We start from the raw sequence: 20,297 nt of genomic DNA, 5'->3' as shown, positions 1-20,297 counted from the left end.
TATAAATTGGTTTCACTATAGTATGGAATTTTACAGTGTTGTCATGAATACAATAATTAAATTTACTACTACACACTCAAAAAGAATAAGAATCTTTTTATTTCCACCTTATTATAGTATTTCTCACACTGTAATTTTATTCACACACTATTTTTCTTGTATAGTCTATGAAGTATCTCACTTTTTTGTTAAAATGATATTTTCTCTCTAAATTGGTGTATTCCACAAATGATCAAGAATGCCCTATTCATAGAAGGAGAAAACAATGTCTATGTCAGTAAGAACATAGGTAAATAAGCAAAATCCAGAGGGTTGCAAATCTTACAAATTTTTAAACCACCAAATCTTTAATTTTTCACACTTATCACTATTCCTTTTAATAGTTACTTGTAGTAATTGAGTAAAAAAAGTTGACAGAAAAATGAGATGTACTCTATAAAGAAGGTGTGTCATCGAAGTGATTCAGTGATGGTTAATTGTGTCACTGAATGTAATAGGCTCCTGAAAGAAAAATAAAAGTAGGAAAGTCTAAGTGGCAATGAACTCTACCATTTAGCACATAACCATATGTGCTCGGTTGTTCCGACTTGGTTCACTGAAATAACATTATAATGATCCACCTAAATTGTTATGAAAAGGTCAATGGTGAAAGAATTTGGATCAGAAAGCTTTTGTGACAGTTACTCAAGTTTTAGGCAGGTGAAGTGAAGTTTTTGTTGATTGATTCCAGAAAGGTCTCTCAAGTCTTCTTTCTCGCTCTCATCTATTTTAAATTGATTATTCATCTCGAGCGTGAAACTCCCTAGGTCTAGTTGAGAATAAGTAATGTTGGCTAACTAGAAATACTTTATGTCTAATAGTTTTATATGGTGTTTATTTAGAAAATTGTACCATTCATTTTTTTGTGAAATGATCAATTTTCTGTATACATACGTTTCAGTAGAATTGTAAGACTTCCAATAAAGGAAGATCAGTAGAAGATGCAAATTGAATATGGCATAAGAAAAATAATTCAAACACCCTGATACTCCAATATACATATTGACTCCAAACTTGTTAAAGGTTCCTCCTTAGAGAAATAACTATTATATAGGCAAAAATCTTCCTCCTAAATTAATATTTTAGCATCCAAGTTGTAGAAGTGATCCAACACCTTCAAACTTCATTAGGAGTAAATTGTCTATTGAAGCTTCTATTTTTATTAAGTTGTAAAGGACAAAATAACAATAGATGTATAATGTCATATTTCTTTTATATAGGGTAATTTTGTCTTAAAAATTTTTTGTACTTTGGAAATCCAATTATTCTATTGAGTCTGAAATGTTGAATTTAGTGAGGTAGAATATATGGTTTATTTTTATCGAGTCCCGAATAAATCCTATGGGTCTTTTTGAGATTTTAATAAGTTGGAGAGTGTATTGTGTTTCCCGTGTGCGGGGCTTGATTATATGGTGTACTTTCCCGTGTGGAGGCTTGTTTGTGTTTTTTAGCCTATGCTTACAACATAATTGTTGTTCTATTTTTTTGGAGAGTATATGATTCATGAGTTGCCTGTGAGAGAGGCTTGTAATGTTGTTTGACTTGTAATTCTTGAGTGAGGGGCTGAGTTGAAAACATTATAATTCTTTTAGTAGATGAAATGCTTTCTAAATGGGATCCACTTATTTCAAATGATCTTTTTCTTGATATTTTTATATTAGGGTATATATCATGATTAACCTAAGTTTTGAGAAATTTAGAACGTTGATACATGTTAAGTTTATTATCACGTCTATGTTATATATGTATTGTGATGCATCTGTCCTTATTCATCATATTATGTTCTTAAGAAATTGAGAATAATGTGGAGATTCCTTGACCACATTGAGGGGGAAAGTTTATGAGATATCGAGGTTGTGATTTAGTATATGAATTTGGAGTCCCCTATAGGTCCTTGCCTTGAAGCCTTAGCTCGACAGGGTGTATACGACGCGTTGTGCGATGCCATAATTGCACCACACCACCACATGATTGCATAATCTCATTTCATTGTATTAATCATTTGAGTTTCTTGACTTATGTGTTGTATGGGAAGTTCTATAACCTTATGTGTTTACTTTACTCGCGCCGTTTATTATAAATTGGTAGCACTGATGCCAAAGTTGGACTTTTCTTTGTGCAGGTGGACCGTTCCTTCATTTAATTTTCATAAGCTCATTAATTCCAGGGTACTTGTGGATCATGTGGATTGTACTCGCCACTACTTCTTAATCATTTTTAGGAAAATTCTAGTTAGGTAATCCTCGCGATATTTGATCATTTCTAGCTTTGGAGATGTTTTTGAAGTGGCGGTGAGATCCTATTTTTTTATCCTCATTAGTTCCATCTTTTATTTTCAAAGTTTCTTGAGTCAATTTCCGAATTGAACGATGAGGTGAAGACTCTTGCCAAGCATTTTTTACATACTCATGGTGATGCAAATACATGTATGACTTTGATCTTGCAATCTTTTCCCCTCAGGCCCCTCCATCTTAGAGTCCTCTATGTGACGTCCCGCCATCCATCCAGGCTGAACGCCACCCAACTAGGCAGCCAGCAGTAGGCGCAGCAGGCGCAAGGTGGCAGACCGCCAATGCCAGCCTGCAGGAAAGGGGGCCAGCAACAGTTGAAGAGACAGCCGTTACAACAGTTTCAGCTGTTACGACAGTTACAGCCGTTACAGCTGTTACAAATGTTAGTGGGGCGGCAGTTTAAGGAGTTTCAAGCCTTTGAGAGGCTTGTGCAGAACATGGGGCAGACTAGGAGCATCTAGGAGTCCTTTTTGGAAGACTTAGAAGCTTGTCTTGTAGGCATAGTCTTAGGAACTTGTATAGTGTAGCATTTACTATCTCTTAGGCATTAGAGTAGTATAAATAGTAGTTCATTTTTACTTGTAAAGCATCCAATCATTTTTCAAGTAATAGAAGTTCCTTCTTCCAAAATTCTGTCTTCCTTCTTATTTTCTTAGCGATCCGAGTGAGAGGCTAACTTGAGTTTGCAAGAACGTGCAAGAATCATGAGTAAACCGTCAAGTGTCGTACGGAGTATTGTACGAATCAAAAAGTCCGTGAAAATTGGTATTAGAGCAGGTTCATCGTAAGAGAATGACGAACAAAGGAGACGGTAGCAGCGTTAGCACCACCCCCAACGTTCAGAAGAAGAACAAGAAGGGAAAGAACAAGAAGGGTAACGAACCCAGTCTGCCTAATCCTCCACCAAGCGGTCTGCCATAAGGCAGTCTACCCCCAGGCGATCTGCCATCAGGCAGTCTTCCACAAGGCGGTCTTCCACCAGGTGGTCTGCCATCAGGCGCTCTTCCATCAGGCGAACTGCCACCAAATGATCCTCCACCAAGCGATGGACAAACATCTTCCCAGCATAATATTGTCGATGGAAGTGAAGACGACGATAGCGAAGATGTTATAGATGTCACTGTTGGACATGAATGGATTGCCAGCGTCGAGAGGGCAAGGCTAGCTGTTGAGATTTTGGGGCAGCGCTTGAATGGGTTGCACAATAATGTCAAAGATCTTGAAGAAAATTCCATGGAGGAAGTTAACACCATCCAGAAAGAGTTGGATCTACGCAAGCGGACTGAATTAGAGATGAAGGAAACCATTACTTCCTTGGAGTTCAGATTTTTGGACGCCCTTACGACGATCCAAACGCTGAAAAACAAGGTAGAAACTCTCGAAGAAGAGAGAGAGGTTGGAGCATCAACATCACTTGGCCAGGAAAGGGAGTCCAGAGTCGACGTTCCCAAGCCACCATCATTCAAGGGTGTTTGCGACGCCCTAGAGGTAGGCAATTTCTTATAGCACTTGGAAAATTATTTCAGGTGTAATCGGGTCAGGAGCGATGCAAACAAGATCAACATTGCCGTGTTGTATCTTTCCGACATAGCCATGTTATGGTGGAAACACAAAGATGCCGAGATCAAGAGGGGCACACGCACCATCAACACATGGGAACAATTCCTTGAGGAATTCAAGAGATCTTTCTTCCCCAACAATGTTGTTTATGAGATGAAGCACAAACTCCGGGAGTTGAAGCTGACGGGAAGCAATCGGGCATATGTGAAGGAGTTCACAATTTTGACCCTCCAAATTCCCCAACTCACGGAAGATGACATGCTGTTCGCCTTCATGGACGGGCTGCAGAATCGGGCGAGGACCGAGTTAGAGCGGCGTCAAATAAAAACCATCGATGAGGCCATCACTCAAGCCGAAACGTTGACAGATTTCAAACATGATCGTTTGGACAAGGCGAAGGGCAAGGAGGCAAGGGGCAGTCATGATAAAGGCGGGGAAGACCGTGGCCGAGGCAGAGAACAGTCGGCACATCCCAAGAAGAAAGACACACCCAAGCCGGATGGTAGATGGTTTGAGCGCCAGAAGTACTCGGAGAAGCGGATGCAGTCCAGCAAAGGAGACAGGTGCTATATATGCGGCGGACCACACGGTTATGCCAGGTGCCTAGAGATGAAGAGCCTTAGTGCCATCGTTCGTGAGCGGAAGGAAAAGGAGGCACAAGATAAGGTGAAAACGGCAGACACCACTCAGTTGGGCATGGTTGGAATCTGTGGTGCCATAGCCAAATAGGCGGACAACCCAGGGGATTTCAGTACGTAATACGTGGACATCTCCATCAATGGGTAACCAGTTCGGGCCATTGTAGATTCCCGGGCTGAAGCCAACATTATGACCAAGACCGCGACCGAGAAATTGGGACTGAAAATTGTTCCAAGCAACAATCGCCTCAAGACGGTCAATGCCCCACCAACTCCCGTGTGTGGAATTGCTCATGGGGTCAGCATCACTTTATGACGGTGGAGAGGTAAGACAAATTTTACCATAGCTCCTTTGGACATATCCGATGTTATTCTTGGACAGGAATTCTTTCAGTGTTGTCACACGATGATTGATTCCTACCTTCAACAACTCATGGTGATAGATGGGGAAGGGTCTTGTATGGTTCCTCTTGTTAGGGTGTCGAAGAAAGACGAATATGCCCAACTGTCGGCCATGCATATTGTGAAGGGCCTGAAGAAAGGAGCACCAACCTTCTTAGCCACCATCGCAAGTTCGGGTGAAGACTATGGTGCTATGGAGCCATTGACACCTATCATAGAAACTGTTTTGAAGGAAAACAGTGATGTGATGCCGGAGGAGCTGCCGAAAACATTATCTCCGAGGCGTGAGGTAGACCATATGATCGAGTTGGAGGCGGGAGCCAAGCCACCTGCGCTTGCACCTTATCTCATGGCTCCGCCTGAGTTAGAGGAACTGAGGAAGCAGTTGAAAGAGCTCCTTGAAGCAGGTCACATTCGTCCATACAAGCACCCTATGGAGCGCCGGTGCTATTTTAGAAAAAGAAAGATGGGTCGATGCGCCTATGCATTGACTACAAGGCGCTCAACACGATAACAATTCGGAACAAGTATCTCATCCCGCTGATCGCAGATTTGTTCGATCGTCTTGGAGAGGCCAAGTACTTCACCAAGATGGATCTTCGGAAAGGCTACTATCAAGTGCGCATAGCAGAGGGGGATGAGCCAAAGACAGCATGCATTACCAGGTATGGAGCATTCGAATGGTTGGTGATGCCCTTCGGCTTAACCAACGCACCTACCACATTTTGCACGCTGATGAACGAGATTTTACACCCCTACTTTGACCAGTTCGTAGTAGTGTACTTAGATGACATAGTCGTCTATAGTAGCACTTTGCAGGAACATGTGGAGTACTTGAAGAAGGTCTTCAACGTCTTGCGGAAGAATCAGCTTTATGTCAAGCGAGAGAAGTGCGAGTTCGCCCAACCAAAGATATATTTCTTGGGCCATGTGATCAGCCAAGGTGAGCTTCGTATGGATGAGCCAAAGGTAAAGGCGATCCAAGATTGGGAAGCGCCTACGAAAGTGACCGAGCTACGTTCTTTTGTTGGACTTGCTAATTATTATCGCAGGTTCATTAGAGGGTACTCCGCTATTGCTGCCCCACTGACCGAGCTGCTGAAGAAGAACAGGCCTTGGCTGTGGAGCGAGGAGTGCCAGTAAGCATTTGAAGGTCTTAAGTCTGCGGTTACTGAAGAACCAGTCTTGATGCTTCCTAACTTCACCAAGACCTTCCAGATCCATACGGATGCTTCCGATTTTGCCGTTGGGGGAGTCTTGATGAAGGAGAAGCACCCCATAGATTTTGAAAGCCGAAAGTTGAATGAAGCGGAACGACGGTACACTGTGCAGGAGAAGGAGATGACAGTAATTGTGCATTGTCTACGCACATGGAGGCACTATCTACTAGGCTCCAAATTTGTAGTAAAAATCGACAACTTTGCCACAAGCTATTTTCATTTGCAGAAGAAGATCACGCACAAGCAGGCTCGTTGGCAGGATTTCTTAGCGGAATTTGACTACAACTTGGAGTACAAACCAGGAAAGGGCAATGTGGTAGCCGATGCATTGAGCAGGAAGTCTGATTTAGCAGCCATCTCCTCAGTCCCTAGTGAATTCCAAGGCGCAATCAAAGATTGTATGCAACGCGATCCGGAAGCTAAGAAGATTATGCAGCTGGCTGCTCAAGGCCAATCTAATCGGTTTTGGGTAAAAGACGGATTCTTGCTTACTACTGGTCGGAGAATTTATTTACTCTGTGGGCTGGGCATCCGGGACAGAAGCGAACGAGGGCATTAGTGGAGGCCTTTCTATTTCTTGCCATGTATGTGGGAAGAGATTGAGCAGTATGTGCAGACTTGTCTTGTGTGCCAGCAAGACAAGGTAGAGCAAAGGCAAACAGGAGGGCTGTTGGAGCCATTACCCATAGCTGATCGTCCATGGGAGAGTATATCTATGGATTTCATCACTTCTTTGCCGAAGTCAAAAGGGTTTGGCACTATTATGGTCGTAGTGGAAAGATTTTCCAAAGATGCTACATTCATGCCTGCCACAGCCGGTTGTACTGCTAAGGAAGCTGCACAATTGTTCTTTAAAAATTTTGTGAAGTATTGGGGGCTGCCGAGGTTCATCATTAGAGATCGGGATCCTCGTTTCACACGGAACTTTTGGAGTGAACTCTTTGAAATTCTTGGTTCAAAACTTCACTTCTCCACCAGTTTCCACCCCCAAACTTATGGCCAAACTGAACGCGTCAATGCCTTGTTGGAATGCTATCTTAGGCACTATGTCAGTGCACATCAGAAAGATTGGGCTAAGCTCCTAGAGATGGCGCAATTTTCATACAATTTGCAGAGGAGTGAATCTATAGGGCGCACACCGTTCGAGTTAGCAACGGGCCAGCAACCCCAAAATCCGCACTCAGTGCCAACCTTGTTCGAAGGGAAGAGTTTGGGCGCTTATAATCTTGCCAAGGGTTGGGAAGAGCAACTTGACCTTGCCAAATCTTATTTAGGCAAGGCGGCAAGGAGGATGAAGAAGTTCGCCGACCGCAAGCGTCATCCCACCAACTACAAAGAAGGTGATATGGTTTTGGTAAAGTTTAATCCGAGGCAGTTTAAGGCACTTAGAGGCAATCATCACAACTTGGTGCGGAATTATGAGGGTCCGTTCAAAATTGTTGCCAAGGTGGGTAAGATTTCATACATGTTGGAGTTACATCCACACTTAAGGATCCACCCAGTCTTTCATGCAAGCGTTCTTAAGCCTTATCATGAAGACAAGGACGATCCCAGCCGAAACAAATCACAACGGGCCCCTATCACCATTACTGCCTCGCATGATCGAGAAATTGAAGCTATCATAGATTACCAAGCCAAGGCGGAAACGAGGACAGCAGGCCAGTGCCATGTTTCTCGTACATTGGAAGGGACAAACTCCGGAAGAAGACACTTGGGAGAAGTACGAAGACTTATGGCAATTCAAAGACAAAATTCAGGAGTTCTTGCAGCAGTACATCGCGGTCGTCGCATCATTGGGTAGGGGAGATTGTGACGTCCCACCATCCATCCAGGCTGAATGCCACCCAACTAGGCAGCCAGCAGTAGGCGCAGCAGGCGCAAGGGTGCAGACTGCCCAAGCCAGCCAGCAGGCAAGGGGTCCAGCAACAGTTGAAGAGACAGCCGTTACAACAGTTTCAGCTGTTACGGCAGTTACAGCTGTTACAGCTCTTATAAATGTTAGTGGGGCGGCATTTTCAGGAGTTTCAAGCCTTTGAGAGGCTTGTGCAGAACATGGGGCAGACTAAGAGCATCTAGGAGTCCTTTTTGGAAGACATAGAAGCTTGTCTTGTAGGCATAGTCTTAGGAACTTGTATTTTGTAGCATTTAGTATCTCTTAGGCATTAGAGTAGTATAAATAGTAGTTCATTTTTACTTGTAAAGCATCCAATCATTTTTCAAGTAATATAAGTTCCTTCTTCCAAAATTCTGTCTTCCTTCTTATTTTCTTAGCGATCCGAGTGAGAGGCTAACTTGTGTTTGAAAGAACGTACAAGAATCGTAAGTAAACCGTCAAGTGTCGCACGGAGTATTGTCCGAATCAAAAAGTCCGTGACATCTAACTCTCCTCCGTGTCTCTATAATTAGTGATGAAGGTCTGTGTTTTCTTAAGTTCTCTAATAAAAGGTTTGGTGGATACTTGATTTATCTAATGATAGTTTGCTGTATTTTAGTGTTTAACTTTTTCATTGATTGCTTAGTTTTTTATGTTGTTCTCGCCTAGTGGCCCTGAATTCCTTATGTTTTTGCTTGGTATCTTTCTGAGGTTTAGTGCTCTAATTTTTTTATGAATCAAAAGGGGGAATATAATGTGTTGTAGGTTATAGGGAAGGCAAGGATGGAAGATAGAGTTGAGTAACGGTGATAGTTGGAATGTATGAAGATGTGAAGGGGGACAAGAATGATTAAAAACATACTACACTGAAGTGTTTGTTTGTCATCATCAAAAAGGTGGGAAATGTTGTAACTCTGATATTTTGATGATATTCATTAATTATGGGACCCGGTTCTATGGTTGAAGCATGTATCTAGGATAAAATGGTGAAAAACTATAAAGCTGCCACTGGCTCTAGCATGGTTGGTGAGAAGAAGAAAAAAGGATAATGCATTCAACCAATAGGAGGAAATAAGTTTTTTTAGAGGATAATATATCCTTATTGATATGAAACAACCTATTTAAGACATCAAAGTGTAACTGAAAAGTTAGATTTTGTCTTTAGAGAATACAAGTCTTCAAGAACTTCAAGGGACCTGATAGAACTATCAACTGAGTTTGTTGTGGCTTATTTAAAGATTGTAATGTTTTAGGTTAACTTGTAAGACATGTTTCTAATCTATAAAGAAATGGATCGTGTCTTCATTATTTAATACAATAATGAGTATAGTCATTTAGAGTTAACTGTAGGGTGTGATTGAAGTCTATATTAGTTGGTTTTACCTAATATAGTGGACGGTAGCAGTATTGCTTTAGCTAAATCTCTTAGAAGGGTATTATAGGTGATAGGAATAAGATTTAAATCCTTGTATGTGTAATTGGAGTCTGTATTCAATTGGTGCTTGAAAATAGTAAAGGGAGTTAGAAATCTTGTGTGACAGGTCGTGGTATCCTTGAGCAAGGAAGTTTCCACGTAAAATATTCCTTGATGTATTAATCGATCAATGAAAAATATAATCATTTTTATTGTTGATGATATGTTAAATCTCCTAGGATGACAACTCCACTACAAAGAATCCACAAATGTTGGAAAATCTGACCATAACTCTATATATACTTCTAAAACGTCCACGTGGAGGTAGCAACTCTATTGTATTGTTTCAAATTCTTCTTATTTATCTCATCACATTTGGAACTATTAAGTAAAACTTCAGACCAAGAGGTTGAGTTTGATAGAAGTTCCATTTATCGACAAAACCACTCAGCATCCAAATGGTACCTAAAATTGAGAATGAAATTCTTCAATTTGATTAATTCTTTTGTAAATTTAAGCAGCTGAATAAGATATCCTTCATACTCAAGTGATACCAAATTTGGAGCATCAATCATTCCTTTGTCGTGATGATTCATAATCTTCCTAAAGTAGAGGCAAATAATGTCAAACTCTGAAGGAAGTTAGATATAGAGTTAAGGCCCTTGGTTAATCTACTAGATGTAAATGCATCTATAAAATTTTATGATTTTGATACTCAACAATATCAAATTCAGCCAAAGCCTCGACATAATTTTCCTAGCCGGTCTTTATGATTCCTAGACCTTCTAAATAATAGATAATTGGGATTGGATCCCATATAAAACTCTCCAGAATTTTACTCGGCCCAACAATACCAAGTTGATCAGTCATATTTGCCACGTGTAGGCCATATGCCCCTATAAAGTTGTCGTGGATCACAACAATACTTATGCCCCCAAAAAGATCATTGACCTCAAGGTTCATATCAAGAAACATAATCTGTCAACTTTGAATATTAAAAATTCCTTGGTTGCGACAAGTGAAAGCCATTATGAACAATATCGTGATTTGGTTGGCAACTTTCATGATTCCAGAATTCACTATGTTATTCTGAACTTTGATCGTAATAATATCATCAAGAGTAGTACATGAATCAACAGAATCTCTAGAAGCACTGGGAATACTGCCTAACATGATCGAACCCATTGAGGCTAAAATTATCTTCCTTAAAATAATGATGACTACTGACGTTTGCAATGATAAAACGAGCATTTATCTTAGAATCAACATCATCAATTATTGGTAGTTTTCAAGGAATGAAAAACATAACAATTTGACTTTCTTTTGTTATTGAACAAGTAGCAACATTAGTTTGATAAACCAACAAAGAAACACATTATTAAAGCAAAGCTACTTACTTCATTATAAAATAGATATTTATAGATCTTACAAGAAAACCAATTCCTAAATATAAGATTAAAAAACTAAGGATAAGGGTGACATAGAAATTAATTAAGTGCTAAATAGTAAATAACTACCCTAACTACCCGACAATACAGAGAATTTGGATTGTTGCAGTTATTATGCATATGTCTAACAATTTTCCTTGATTTAAGAGCTGCAAACTCCAAGTTTTTGCCTGAGAAGTTCAAATTTGTAGCCTTATAATGGTTTTGTGAAGATATCAGCCTGCTGCTCTTCAGTTTTGCAATAGAATCGAATCACGTCACCGTTATTTTGCACTTTCTTACGGAAAAAAAGTTTGATGTTGAAGAGTTTCCTTTACCCATGAAATATAGGATTATGAGAAATTGCTATTGTAGATTGGTTGTCCACAAATACTTCAGTTCCCTTTGTCTAATTCATCTGTTTATCACCAAAAAATTTCCTTAACCATAATATTTGTGTCACGCCCCGAGCTACACCGAGACATAGACACGAGACCTAGGACCACAAGTGATCTCAAGATAACTTTGTTGGCATAATCACAAACATACTAAAGAATATAAACTGATGCGGAAGCTAAATCATACTTTAATGAAAAGATGGAGAATACCCATATACTATAGATGAAATATTTGAAAAATAGATGAGTTCAATACAATCAAATTATTAACTCAACACTAAGCTAAAACTATGTCCAAAATAAGCCTCTAACTGACTAGAAATACTGGGAAAAGCCCCATATAAGTCTACAAAAAATTGAAAATCAAGACTAAATACTAAAATGAATCTCATGATTGTTGTCCTCAGAGAATGAGGACTAACCACTGATTCTGCTAAACAAGATCAAGAAGTAACTTGATCGTGTCAAGCCTAGTTATTGGTGCAAATGTATACAAATAATCCACAAAAAAAATTGAGCATAACTTTTAACGACAAGTCTTGCTTTATGCTTATTCACTGAACAATCTTCATTTAACTTGGTTCCAAACAATTCTTCTTTCATTGCAGCCATCCATTTTTTAAATCATTATTGGCTTCATTGTACCAAAAAAGTTTACATACTGCTACATTGCATCTCATTATATATATTAGTGAGTTGTCTTGTACCTTTGACGATTAAATGATCCAGCATTTCATCCTGCAGCGAGAGTGATATTTTCTTTCAAAAAATTTGGTAGGATACTTTTATACATTGTCAGAAGTATTAAGGACAGACTCATTAGAGTCTTCCTAACACCAATCTTTATTATCTATAAAATTCACATCTCCACTAAATATTATATTCTCATTTTGTGGTTGGAAGATCTTATATGCCTTTGAAACTAAACTATATCAAATAAAAAAGCGTGGGACAAATTTTATCTATTTTATCTCATTTAATACGAGGAATATAGCAAAAATAGAGAAAACCGAAAACTTCAAAAAATTTGACGATGATTTAAATATATACCAAGTTTAAAATGGAATTCGATCTTTCATTGCCTTTGTGAGAAGCCTATTTTGAAGAAAAAATTATGTATTTGTTGCCTCTACCCAAAATTTCTTTGGCAGGTTCTTCTCGATAAACATGCAACTGGTCATCTCAATAATTTATTTGTTCCTTCTCTCGCTTACTCCATTTTGTTGTTGATTATAGGGAGAAGTAAGCTGATCATGAATCCCTTCTTCCTCATAACATATCAAACTGGTAAGAAGGGTATTCCGTTCAATTATCTGTTCTTATGTACTGAATTTTATTGCTAGCTTCATTTTTACATTTTCTTTAAACTTCCAAAAGAAATTAGCAGCCTCTTACCTATTCTTGAGAAAATAAATACAGCACATGTGAGTTAGATCATCTGCAAAAATGATATAGTAAAGACTAACTTTTAGTGAAAGAGTCCTTTGAAGTCCTCCTATATTAGTAGAAAATTACTTGCAATTTGTTCGAGGCTCTCCAACTTGTCTTTAAAAATGAAAGTCTATTTTTTTTTCATATTGACACGCAAGACAATTCGAAGAATGTACTTCTAAAAAAAGCCAAATCGTTAACAATTTACATTTTACGCGTTTTAACTCATCCTTCATAGTGATAGCGTCTGAGTCTCTTGTGCCATACTTCTGCAGCATTTTTTTTGCTGAAGAAACATCATGCTCCTCCTCAAATGGACTAATCAGAAACTTTTTCCTCTCATTCTTACTTTAAACATTTCTGAATCTGAAGCATTTTTGATCAAGCAAATATTATCTTTAAAATATAATTGGAAACCTTTTTCTATCAATTCACCAACACTAAGCAAGTTTTGGTCTATGACAGGTACATAAAGCACATCATTAATTATTTTACTACCTGAATGAATTTTAATAGCAATGGTTCCTTTATCTCTTACATGAAGATGGTCAACATTATCTATTCTGACTTTAGTAATGGTCGTGGGCTTCAATACCTTGAACAGAGAGATGTCATTTGTCATGTGATTAGTGCATCCACTATCAATCAGCTAATACTTGATCGATGATCTTCTTGAATAACATGTAGCAGCAAAGAGTCGATCTTTCTCCTAACCATTAACAATTTGAGCCTCTACTTCTTGTTGCTGACCATTGCTCTTGAAAATGACTGCAACGTGTCGAAGTTGATTGCATTTATTATATCTAGCATCAGACCTTCTCCAACATATATATGGGGATGACCTTTCTTATTACAATGATTACAAGAAGGATAACTTTTCTATGAATGTCCACTTTTTCCTTTTGTAGTAGTTTCTTAAATACCTTCACCATTCTTCTTGCTCTCATTCTTTTTGTTTTTGCCTCCATCTTGAGGCTTGGTGTAACAACCCTCAAACTAACTAGGATGATCTAGAGCCTCACATTATCTTTAAGAGTTATTTACATATTAATGAAGTGTGTCACAACTTGTATTGTGGGTTTGAATAGGTTTGAGGTCAAAACGTCAAGGAACAACCAAGACATATAGAGACTCTTCATGTGTTGTGCTAATATACTTTTGCATGTTTTACATGTTTTTGGGTATCTAATTATTATAGGTGAGGACCCTAAAATGTATATGGTTGAGTTAAGGGTCAAACAATGCCCATGTAAACGACGACCAGTAGATTTATCGACTCCCCGTCGATTAAAGGTGTTGCTCCACACTTAGGCATGGATGACCAGCCTACAAAATGTGGTTTCTCAGTCACAAATGATGGAGCAACAGGACAGCGCGTCAGTCAAATGACGTCCTTTTCGTTGCCACCGTCAATTGGACGTGTAACACTTTGGGTGAATTGGGAATTTACCCCATGTCCCAATTAATATATGGACTGTTATTTTACCTATTTTTGGGTATTGTAAGTCACTTAAAAACATAAAATCCCAATTTAGAATTTATTCTTCAAATCAAACCTTTCTCTCTCATAATAAACTCTCTCTAGAACCTCTATTGAAGACCAACCTCAAGATCAAGCTAGGGGATGGATTCGAAGTGGTCTCTTCTACAAATTTTAGTAGATTATCTTTTTTTGAGGTACGGTAAACCTTGATTGTTATTTAACCTTTTATCTAAGGAGTTCTTTCAAGTTTTTCAATGTGATTTCATGATCAAATTCATATCTTTCAATATAGCCATGGGTTCATTGCCAAATTTTTTTCAAAGTCATTCTAATGATTAATTTATGATTAATAAATTGTTTTAAGATGAATTTCAATCCAATTTCATGAATAACCCATGATTTTATTAATCTGTCAATTTAAGCCTATAATGTGGGTCTTGTGATATTGATAAATGTTGATGAGATTGTAATCCGATTGTGTTGTATTGCTTATTGCTATTGTTATTTATATTTATTGACTATGAATTGTTAAGAATTGTTCAATGGTGATAATATCATGGATAATTTTTAAGTTGGCCTAAATTACTTATTATATTATTCGAGTTGACATTGTGTGGTATGGTCCACTTATGGTGGCAGTGTTTACATTCTTCTCTATCTATATATGTTGTGATATTGTCCTTGAAGGCATTAGATGCATTAAGAATTCACATGATGATTAACATGTTCATAAAGTTTACATGTGTAGTTTTTGATTCTAACATCATTATCTATGTGTATTCATGATATTTTCCATATGTGAATGATGTTGTTATGGTTAGGTATGGTCTACATATTTAGGTATGATGAATACTCTTGTAGAATTACCCCTACTTGTGTAATCTCTATATGAATGTGTGATTGTAGTATGCTAGGAGAATTCTGTTCAAGGTTAAGTATGTTCTTATTTCTTATATGTTATATGAGTATGTGTAGTCTATAGTCCTTAATACTCTATATGTGGGTGACTTAAGACTTGAGGGATGTTGTACCTGTGTTGTTATCTTTAGAGGGTTACTTCTTCAATTCCATGTTGTCATTATGTGGTCACGTTGACTAATGTACACACACACTCCATGCATAAGTATGGGTATAATATGCTAGGGTGTCTATTTAAAGGATAATTCTCATATGCCCCTTTATATGTTATCATGCATGAAACGATATATATGAACATGTGTTGTCTAAATGTATTTATGTGAAAGGTTTCCTCATATATGTACACATACATACACATGAAAGAGAGAATGAAGCATTTTAATGATAATCTAGTAAATTAGAGTCTCTTGGATGATTTCCTTAATGGTACTCTATGTAAGATCATGTTATTATTATGTGAAGGATGTTCTCACATTATGTTGCTTTTGATGAAAGGAAATTCACATCATTAACCTACGAGGTATGTATATGTATATAAGGAGTTAATATCCTAAATCATGTCTTATGTAGTAATGTTAATAAAAACTTTAAGGCTTTTCAAAAAGGGAAAGTTAACTTAGCACTCAGTGAACTTGACAAATGAGAGGTTTCCCTTCCCAAAATAAAGGTAGGTTCAATAATATGGTGTCTCTTCCCAAAAGGAGGGTAGGTTTACCAAATATTCTCATGAGGTGCAAAGTACAATGCTATCTAGCATAAAGAGGGTTTTTACTAACAAGCTTCTAGTTTCTTTACTACGTGTACCCGTAGGTCCTAGCTAGTGGATCCACATAGATAGCTATTATGTATGGTTCAACCTTGGAAAGTAGAACACCTTTTTCAGCGTTGGGTCTTATGACACCGGATTCCATGTTATCTCAAATGGTCTAATGTCGGTTAAGGCAAAGTTTCCCAAATGTAAAATGAACAATGTTTATAAGATGATGTACCCTAACTAGGACTACCTAAGGAATGTTGATTAGTGTAGGTGAGAGAATGGGCCTTTACCTGCATTGCACAAGTATCTCTTTGACGAAATTCTAGGAAGGAAAATATATACATATATACATACACACACACACACATACATATATATATATGTACGTTATGCATGATACAATGATGTTAACATACATTTTGTAGTGATATGCATAGTATGGGTCCTATTGTCTACATGATGAAGGTCTTATTTTATTTTCATGTTATTGACTATAATTGTTATGTTGAGGAAGTGAACTCTTTATATATGCATGTTGTTGTCTATTACCTCATTATGATGATATTTGTAGCACTTTGAAAATCCAAGACGTGAATTAGAGACTAACATAAGTTTAATGAGGTCTAGACACAATTTTAAGGCCCATTTTAGTGATTATAAGTCATTTAGGAAGTCTAGAAACCAAAAGGTCCAAGAACATCCATGACGTCCGGAAACTAGTTCAATGAGGTATTAGTGTGCCCTAGCCTAATGAATTAGCTTTGAGAAGTTGAAAAATGATGAAAATTGGTGGAAGGGTGTCTAATATGTGTTTAAGTTTATTCATAGTCAAAACTTCTAGGCATTACTCCCTGAGGACCAACCAAGAGCCCTTGAGGACGACCCTTGCAAAAGTTGGCAAAAACTGTCAAGAGATAGTGTCACCAAAGGATGCCACAGATGCACCGTTGGTGAATCGATGGGGCGTCGATGCCTATTAATATGAAAAATTAGAAAAAATATTGAAAGGTTAATTTTTCATAGTCTCAGAACTTAGCTACGGATATGCAACACGGAAAGGGGGACTGGTCGTCGACTGACCAACGATTCGTCGATTGTGGGCTCGTCGATGGGGCTTGTGTTTTGCTGCACGTTTTGACTTGTTTAATTTAATTATTTGACTTATTTAGTAAGTTAATTATGGTTTAGTGAAGGTCTAGTTGAATTATTTAACACCCTATATGAAGTGCTAACCTAATTAATACTAACTAAACTCTCATAACTCACAAAACCCAAACTCTCTTCCTTCTTTCTTCTTTCTCTCTATAGTGAAGAACACCATTGAAGACCAAGATAGGGTAGGATTTATGGTCTTGAAAGGGTCAATTTACTCCATAAATCATTATAAATTATAAATTTATGGGACCTACTTCACATTTGAGACCTCTTTCCTCAAAGGGTTCCATCAAATTGATTTTCAAAGATTGAGTTTTCGAATGTGTTTTATGTCATCTCGAAATTGATGTTATAAATTGATTTTTTTATGATTTAATTTGGATATTGTGAATATATTAACATGTAATTAGCTCAATTGTGTTATTTCTTGATGGTTTGGTCTAGTTTGTAGAAGATGACCGTTACTCCTTAACCCTCGGTTATGATCTTGATTTGAATGATGTTATATTGGTTTAATTGATGTGGTTATTGGTTCAATTACTACTAGATGATGTTTTTGTACAAATAATGAATTAATTAGAATGAAATATAGTGGTAACATGCTAGTTCTTGAGAAGTTGATCTAGGTTATGAAGTATGGTGTGAATTGACCTTAGTATCTTGTCTCAAGATATGATTTAGTAAAGAGTTGTGATGTAGTATTTCTTCTAGTCTTGTCATCATATTGGACTTTGAATTATTATGATGTTAAACCCAAATTTTGTTGAGTAACAGTTGATATTAAGACTTTGATGATGGATTATGAAGGAGACTTGGTAAGTCTTGTAACCCCTATCCTTTACTTCAAAATTTTAATTGTGATTAATTCATAATGTTGTATTTAAATATTCATTGAATTAGGATTGATAGGATGGTATGATTTATAACATAAATGTCTTAACTATTATGTGTGAGGTGTTTTCTTAAGATGTAAATGTTATAAGGATGGTAAATGATTTACCAATGTGCCTTATCATTATTTGAGAATGTTAATGTGCTAACCGTACCTATATGAATTGTAATGAAAGGACAATACTCATGAAATTCTTATTGAGCTATGATGATGATTAATATACAAGGTTTAGAACCTATTACCTACAATTATCTATGATGATTAATAAAGGGATTAAAGACATTCCAAAAAGGGACACTAGATTAGCACCGAGTGAACTAGAGTTAGGAGTGTCCCTTCCTACATAGGAAATGTAGGATCACTAATTTATTCTTGATATTGGAGACTATATTTCTTGTAGCATAAAGAGAGTCTCAACTATATTTCCTATTTGTTGAACTATGTTGCACCCATAGGAATACTAGCTACTGGATCCACGTAGTCACTATGTTCATGTTTTGGTACTACCTTGGCAAGCAGTCCTTCTTTTGGTGTATAGTTCCATGACACCGGATTCCATATTAGCTCATGTTGTCTATGTCGGTTAGGGCAAAATTTTCTCAAAAGTTAGAATGAACAAAAGGAATGAACTCTAACTAAATTGACCTAAGAGGTTTAGCTTAGTCTAAGAAGGGGTATTTGACTCTACCTATACATTGGACTAGTTAGAATTAAGGGAAGTATTAGGAGGATGTTCTTATGTATGTATATGCATATAAATGAAAATGATATGTATATGATGATATTACATGTTAATTATGATGTGTGATGTCCACTACTCTTATGAATATGTAATTGGTTTATAATGTTAAAAGTATAATATTGTGTACTCTTAATGCTATGTTATGAGAAATGGGATGCAGTTCGTGATATTTGTTGTGTTACTTGATTGAGTAAGGTTATGGGATTTTGCTTGATCATTGCACTTGTTCACATGATAGGTGTTATGGGTAATTGTCTTGCTTTTGTTATATTGTAATGAACTCTTATTCATGCTAGTTGTAGTTATGACTTGATGGTATAGTTACTTTGACTATATGTCTAAATACATGATGTGCATGTTGACTTGACTACTTTTGATGTTGTTGGTCTAGTGATGTACATGCCTATGTTTACATGAATATGTCTTATTGATTTGGTGTGTCTTGTTGATTATGCATAAGTGTTTCAAAATTAAATTGCATACCTTTAATAAAACGTTTGTTTTCTAGCATGATTTTTAAAGTATGTGTGCATATGGTCTCATACTTAGTACAAGTGGTGTATTAACCTCATTTATTCCTTTTCCACGACATCTTAGGTTCCGGTCGTTGATGTGCATTGAAGATGAATTGAAGAAGGCTTGGATCTCTTATTTATCCAAGTAGGGTAGGTCCTCCCTTTCCAAGGACGATGCCACTATCTAGCTAATGGAGATTTTTGGAGTTAAAGACCATTATGTTCTTTCTTTTCCATTTAGTATGAAATATTGTATAGCCCATGTGAGGCATTGTTACTTTGATGTATGGGTTATGCCCATGTTCTTAAACATTTGTTATGTTGTTATGAGATGAGATGATTATTATGAATATGTTATCTTTTATATATATGTGTTTAATAAAAGTATAACAATAAGTAGTTTTCCTAACGAATAGTCTATGTATACTCAATATATATATATATATATATATATATTACGTATATTTAGAGATCTTTGTAAAATTCCAATTAGAAGTAATGAAAAAGTTCTAAATTTCTGCAAAATTTGACCCATGAATGTAATGATGTAAGGAAAGAGGCTAGTCTTAGACCTCAAAGAAGACGATGATGCCGGTTACATCTAGGGAGTTTTCCGAATGTGAAAAACTTTGTTTCAGAGCATGAGGTTTAATTATCTTTGAGTCAATATCTCTCTCAATCATGTCTATGTAAATTCGTATTCATAATTGTGAAGCGCACCACAAATATGTTTAGGAAACTCTCACTTTCTTGGAAGTCCAATATCGTGACTTTGGAGTGTTAACTCAATGCTTTTGCATCTAATCCTTGTGATTATAGGCAATGAATACTCGAACGAATGAGGCAGGAAGACTCGAAGAAGAGATTTCTAATGCGGGAGTTCCTCCTCGTTGTGATCAAGTTCCTCCTCTTGAAAAAGATGTGAATGATGACCAAGCTCTGATGAATCCTCTTCCTTTGATGGATAAGAGAATATAAGGGCCGATTTCTTCCAAATGAACCAAGCCATTACTACCCAAGATCAAGACGCCATTAGTCAAGCTCAAGACTCGATGGCCCAAGGTAATCGGTAGGATGTACCCCGTGAAAACCAACAAGTTGTTACTATGGACTCTTGTTTAAAGGACTTCACTAGGATGAAT

General features: G+C 37.3%; 1 protein-coding gene and 1 long non-coding RNA gene across 2 annotated transcripts; both read left to right on the top strand.

Annotated features, from left to right (window-relative positions):
• The first annotated feature begins 3,923 nt into the window (after positions 1–3,923).
• Positions 3,924–6,073, top strand: LOC101263639 (uncharacterized). The gene is made up of 4 exons (XM_069289554.1): positions 3,924–4,602; positions 4,696–4,826; positions 4,911–5,337; positions 5,481–6,073. Exons 1-4 carry the CDS (start codon positions 3,924–3,926, stop codon positions 6,071–6,073), a joined length of 1,830 nt encoding a protein of 609 aa, XP_069145655.1.
• Positions 6,074–14,249: 8,176 nt separating this feature from the next.
• LOC138338315 (uncharacterized) lies at positions 14,250–19,505 on the top strand. The gene is made up of 2 exons (XR_011211760.1): positions 14,250–14,370; positions 19,238–19,505. It is a non-coding gene; the product is annotated as an uncharacterized lncRNA (long non-coding RNA).
• Positions 19,506–20,297: the final 792 nt, after the last annotated feature.

Source organism: Solanum lycopersicum, chromosome 9, assembly GCF_036512215.1.
Source record: "Solanum lycopersicum chromosome 9, SLM_r2.1".
NCBI classification, from domain to species: domain Eukaryota; kingdom Viridiplantae; phylum Streptophyta; class Magnoliopsida; order Solanales; family Solanaceae; genus Solanum; species Solanum lycopersicum.
Note: the sequence above shows the minus strand (reverse complement) of the source record. Positions and strands in the feature narration are given on the sequence as shown.